The sequence below is a fragment of the Haliotis rufescens genome, unplaced genomic scaffold, assembly GCF_023055435.1.
Source record: "Haliotis rufescens isolate VD_foot unplaced genomic scaffold, xgHalRufe1.0.p SCAF_3, whole genome shotgun sequence".
In the NCBI taxonomy this organism is placed as follows: domain Eukaryota; kingdom Metazoa; phylum Mollusca; class Gastropoda; order Lepetellida; family Haliotidae; genus Haliotis; species Haliotis rufescens.
In genome coordinates this window covers 44,813,034-44,819,098 of record NW_025964001.1, presented here as the reverse complement: position 1 = coordinate 44,819,098, position 6,065 = coordinate 44,813,034, and the positions used below count along the sequence as shown (strand labels likewise).

At 43.2% G+C, this 6,065-nt stretch overlaps 1 protein-coding gene across 2 annotated transcripts; it reads left to right on the top strand.

The window, feature by feature from the left end:
• The first annotated feature begins 353 nt into the window (after positions 1-353).
• LOC124125051 (UDP-glucuronosyltransferase 3A1-like) lies at positions 354-5,233 on the top strand. 2 transcript variants are annotated; one of them, XM_048403003.1, is made up of 2 exons: positions 354-497; positions 3,380-5,233. In XM_048403003.1, the coding sequence occupies exon 2, from the start codon at positions 3,383-3,385 to the stop codon at positions 4,928-4,930; it is 1,548 nt and encodes a 515-aa protein (XP_048258960.1). In that variant the 5' UTR covers positions 354-497; positions 3,380-3,382; the 3' UTR covers positions 4,931-5,233. The 2 variants fall into 2 exon arrangements, with proteins under 2 accessions (XP_048258960.1, XP_048258959.1); XM_048403002.1 differs by having other exon boundaries at positions 393-458.
• The last annotated feature ends 832 nt before the right edge of the window (positions 5,234-6,065 follow it).

Here is a 6,065-nt window from a genome sequence, read left to right as displayed (position 1 = left end):
GACCCTTGCACCTCAAAGTTTACAATAACGTCACAATACCCGATGACGTAATTTGTGGAATTTTGTTGCAAGATCCATCGGCGAAACAATGCCATGTGACGTCAGCCTAGCAACAAGGTTGCTGGGGTCATCGAGTGTGCATAAGCTCCTCTCAGTGATCTATCAACTCCACACGCGATGTCGTTGAATAAGCCAAGGGATGTTGAGAGCTTTCAATATTTGTTCGTGTGTTCCGAGAGTACATAAACACGCGTTTTGGTATTACACAATGTGTAATAACAGCTGTATGTTTATCAAACGGGCGACCTCTTCACGGGCAAGTAATAAATCCAGGTTACTATATGTACAAACCGCGTTTAGTTCGATCCCCTCTCCACCCTGAATAATCGAGGTCAGTATCTGTGTACATGACAGGCCGCCGGCGGTGGATGGCTTATGTGAGAGGACAGAGATTTGAAGTGCGTAACCATTGCTAATTGTTTAGTGAGTTTAGTAAGGTAAGGTTGAAAATTCAATTATGTTTAAACATTTTAAAAGAACATTATTCTATATTTTTAAATACTCAGATCTCGCAACGTTGTGACAGTATTAGAAGTACCACAGCATCCAATAATTTAAGTCTCAGTATATTGCACTGTCAGTTTGGGGGTCAGTGTGTTGCACTGCTATAAGTCAGAGGCTCAGTATGCTGCGCTGTCAGTTAGGGGCTCTATATCTTGTACTGTCAGACAGGTACTCGGTATGTTACACTGTCAGTCAGGGGCTTACTATGTTGCGTTATCAATCAGGGGCTCAGTCTGTTGTACTGTCAGTCAGGTACTCAGTATGATGCACTGTCAGTTAGGGGTCAGTATGTTGCACTGTAAGTAGGGCCCCAGTATGTTGCACTCTCAATCAAGGGCTCAGTATGCTGCACTGTCAGTCAGGGGTCAGCATGTTGCACTGTAAGCTGGGGCTCAGTATGCTGCGCTGTCAGTCAGGGGCTCAGTAAGTTGCGTTGTCAGTTAGGGGCTCAGTATGTTGCGTTGTCAGTCAGGGGTCAGTATCCTGCGCTGTCAGTCAGGGGTCATTATGCTCTGCTATCAGTTAGGGGCCCATTATGTTGCACTGTCAGTCAGGGGCTCAGTATGTTGCGTTGTAAGTCAGGGGCTCAGTATGTTGCACTGTCAGTTAAGGGCTCATTATGCTGCGCTGTCAGTTAGGGGCTCAATATGTTGCACTGTCAATCAAGTACTCAGTGTGTTGCGTTGTCCGTCAAGTATTCAGTATGTTGCGCTGTCAGTTAATGACACAGGATGTTGCGTTGTCAGGGGCTCAATTTGTTGCACTGTCAGTTAAGGGCACAGTATGTTGCACTGTCAGTCAGGTTTCAGTATTCTGCGTTGTCAGTTAGGGGCTCAGTATTTTGCACTGTCAGTCAGGGGTCAGTATGCTGCGCTGTCAGTCAGGGGTCAGTATGCTCTGCTGTCATTTAGGAGCCCATTATGTTGCACTGTTAGTCAGGGGCTCAGTATGTTGCGTTGTAAGTCAGGGGCTCAGTATGTCGCACTGTCAGTTAGGGGCTCAGTATGTTTCGTTGTCAGGGGCTCAGTATGTTGCACTGTGAGTAAGGGGCTCAGTATGTTTCACTTTCCGTCAGGGGTCAGTATGCTGCGCTGTCAGTAAGGGGTCAGTATGCTGTGCTGTGATTCAGGGGTCAGTATGTTGCACTGTCAGTCATGGGCTTTGTATGTTGCACTGTCAGGCAGGTACTCAGTATGTTGCATTGTCAGTTAGGGGCTCAGTATGTTGCACTGTCAATTGCAGGCTCAGTATGTTGCGTTGTCAGGGGTTCAGTATGTTGCACTGTAAGTCAGAGGCTCAGTATGTTGCACTGTCAGTTAAGGGCTCAGTATGCTGCGCTTTCAGTTAGGGGCTCAATATGTAGCACTGCCAGTCAGGGACACAGTATGTTGCACTGTCAGTCAGGGGGCTCAGTATGTTGCGCTGTCAGGTAGGCGCTCAGTATGTTGCGTAGTCAGTTAGGGTCTCAGTATGCTGCGCTGTAATTCAGGGGCTGAGTATGTTGCACTGTCAGTCAGGTTCTCGGTATGTTGCACTGTCTGTCAGGTTCTCGGTATGTTGTACTGCCAGTCAGCGATTAGTATGCAGTGCTGCTAGTCTCGGAATCAGTCTGTTAGGTACCAGTCCAGGGTTTTGTATGTGTACTGTCTGTCACGGTCTCAGTATCTTACGCTGGCAAGAGACTAAATATTTAGTGAGGGAAAGGTACAAGCATTTCATTTGAAATACCCACAATTCTAACTCCTGCAACTAACCACTGTCTGAAAATTACGACCATTGGACAATTCCTCACCTTATGTCTAGAGACACTGGTGTCTCGGTTAATTACCATGGCCTCACCACAGAGACATGTGCGGGTCCGCTGCTTATCATTAAAGTCTGAGTGTGGCTGTTAGGCCACTGAAGCTTAACGTTGTGAATAAGGTGCTCATACATGTGACGTAACACGATACGTGGCAGTCTGACAGTGTTTCGGCTGAGGGTTAAAGATAGAATGCAATGCGTTTGTCAGTTTGAATTCTGACCCTCGGACAGCAGCTTGGCAAGTTGCTTCCTTGATCCTTCAAGATGCTGTCTGGCCATTGCTGTCCTATTATCACTAGGTTGCTATATTTGTTATAACATGAATAAAGTGCTGTTTATCCACCCATGGACTCCTGTGTTTGAAGAGACAAAACAAAATAGCCCTGGATATTGGTAATGATTTGTTTATTTGTTGATTAAGGCTACACTAAGCAGTCTTTCAGCGTTATGACAGCTGCCTGTAAATAGTCCAGTCTGGACCAGCCAATTAAGTGATACGGTGACCCTGAAGCAAGTAACCAAGCCTGATCCATTTAGTCACTTCAGGAATTTTCACGAATGATGGGATGGGGTACAAATTGGGACACTGGGGCATAATTTAGGTAGCCACTAATCGTTTACTTATCCATATCAGGATCTTCTGTTTATGCGCTCGAATCTTCCCCACTGAAGTGAATTTATATTTTCATGGAAAGCATCCGGTACATTGTACCATGGCCGTTTGTTAAGCTGCGTGTTTTACGACCCATTATATCCATATTGAGTCACATTTTGGCCGTTAACATTAAATTTTGACATAGACTAATGTCAAAACGAAATACCTCCCAAAATGCCTTGATTATCAATGGGAAACTTTCATTTATCATTTCCACGCAGTGACGTTTCTTTTGCGCTTCAGCAGATACGATTTTGTTGAGGTTGTTCGTAGCATCCTCTTCAAATTGTAATTCTCAGAATATCGGAAACGATCTCAAATGTTAGTTTCCCTGTTGTATTTGTTGTATCTTTGCAGGACATGTTGGACAACATGAGGATGACTCTTACTTCCATATTGGCCATCGTGACCTGTGCTTCTGCAGCCAAAGTTTTGTTGATCCCTGGTCCAGCTGTAAGTCATTGTCTTGAGACTCTTGCCGTTGGTAAGGAACTTTTAAAACGAGGTCATGATGTAACAGTGTTTGCACACTTATTTGACGCCAAAGCATGTATTAATAGGTGGGACCTTAGCAAGTTCAAGTCAAAGTTCAAGACCCTTTCACCTGCTCTAGATCCAGACGTGATACAGAAACACAATACCTTCTTCGAACAGACTGAAAAGGTGATGATGGACGGCACAGGTCTTCTGAAGATGCTTATATTCATGATAAAGCCAGTGATAACTAATCTTTGTCATTCTGCCTTTTCCGACCAAAACGTTCTGAACGAGCTTCAGGAGGATAAGTATGATCTTGCTGTGGTAGAAGGACTACCGATGACAGGGTGTATCTTTTCCATTCCTGTTTATCTTGGAATCCCTTATGCAGCTACTGGTTCATTCATTGATCCGCAGGATGCTATGATGCCACTACAAACAACCTTATTTCCGAGCCTTTTTTTGCCGTATTCTAATGACATGACATTTCCTGAACGCTTTATCAACACAATAACCTACTTTCTTAACCCTCTCATCAAATACGCCATAATTCACTCAATAGATCTCTCAAGCTACAGCGAAAAACTGAAAACAGTCGATACAAGGAATTTGATCAAAGATTCTGTTCTTTTTCTAGAAAACTCAGATTATTTCATAGACTACCCAAAAGCACTGTTCCCCAATTTCTTACAAGTAGGAGGCCTCACAGCTTCTCCCTCGAACCCATTACCAGAGGATCTGAGGAAATATATTGATGGTGCCAGGGATGGGGTCATCCTTGTGACTTTTGGTAGTGTTTTGAAGCATGTGCCTCAGCGTGTGGTTGAACGGATGACGAATGCCATGGCCCGATTGGAACAGCGTATTTTATTCAAGCACAATAACGAGGAGCTTAAGGGAAATATCAAAACCATGAAGTGGATACCACAGAATGATGTGCTTGGCCATCCTAACGTGAAACTCTTTGTCTCCCATTGCGGAAAAAACAGTTTATGGGAGGGAATATACCATGCCGTTCCGATAATTTGTACTCCTTTCGGAACTGATGCTGTTTCAACAGGAATTAAGGTAATGAAGTATGGAGTTGGGTCATCGGTTAATATTCTCCAGGGAACTACTGAGGAAATATTTCAAACGGTTCAGGCTGTTCTTGGCAACAAGACAATAGAACAGAATATGAAGACTATGTCTGCTATAATGCGTGATAGGTCGGAAACTCCCTCACAACGTGCAGCATCTGCTGTTGAGCATGTGATTAAATATGGCGGTGATCATATGAGACCTCCTGAAGTTGACTTTCTAAGCAGCATCTATGCAGATGTGTGGCTGATCATTTTTGTCTTTCATTTCCTCTTAGTTAGTGGGGTCATATTCATATGTCGTAAATGTTGGAGCATAAGAAAGGGATTCAATAAGCCTAAGGCAGATTAAATACTATAATTGTGTCACAGAGTGACTTAAAAGCACTCACATTATGACATTTATAGCCTTAATCCATTTTCCCCTGGGCCGTGTCTGTAATCACATCCATAAGCCCCATGTCCAGGGCAACGCCATTATCTCTTTGTCTGTCTATTGTTGTCGAATAGTGTGTATATATGTTTAGACCTTTACTGTTAGTTAGTCTGGTATTCCGACAGCACCTGTATGTACAGCCGCGAGTAGGATATGCCTGCTTGCTGGACTTCACTAGTAAATGTTGAGTTGGAATCACCGCTCGACAAAGTTCTATTATTAACTGTATTTGTTTGTTTTATTGACGACTAAAGAGTCAGTGAGTGAGTGAGAATGGTTTTACGCCGCTTTTAGCAATATTCCAGCAATATCACGGCAGGGGACACCAGAAATGGGCTTCACACATTGTGCCCATGTGGGGAATCGAACCCAGGTCTTCAGCGTGACGAGCGAACGCTTTATCCACTAGGCCACCCCACCGCCCGCCGACTTAAGAAGTTTGGACTCAATGTATTCTTCGTCTTCAATCTGAGCTAATTTCACCGTCAACCAGCGTTGACAACTGGTGTTAGAATCTGGAATCTTCAATGCGAGAGTAGGACATGGAGAGGATTTTATTCGAGATGACAGTACAAATTACCTCCCTCTTCCTGAAGATTATACTAGCGACTCATTTAACCTTCCAAGGGATGTTTGTGATAAAGATGTAAATGCTTATGGAATTTGTCTACCTGAATTATGCAAGTTATTTCGTATTCATATTGTTAAATGGTAGAATGAAGTTTGACATTCCAAGTAATTTCACTTTTGTCTCGCATCTAGGCACAAGTGTTGTAGACTATTTCCTTGTGTCAACAGACATATTCCCCAAACTAGTAGATCTCAAAGTGTGTTCAAGAACAGATTCAAACCACATGCCTCTGATCTGTACTACATCTCACATGTTTGATAATGTGATTACTAATACTGACCATATAACAACAGTATCACCCATTCCTAGATATAAATAAATCGATCAACATGCTCTGAAATATAAACAATTACTACAGTCTACTGATATAGTTGAAGAATTTTACACAGCTTTACAAACAGATGTAAATACTGCAGTCAA

Bases quoted from the DNA above. Each gene is read 5' to 3' on its own strand.
- LOC124125051 (XM_048403002.1), top strand. From the start codon at position 408: ATGACAGGCCGCCGGCGGTGGATGGCTTATGTGAGAGGACAGAGATTT. The intron at 459-3,379 runs GTGCGTAACCAT...GTATCTTTGCAG, and splicing joins TGAGAGGACAGAGATTTGAA to GACATGTTGGACAACATGAG.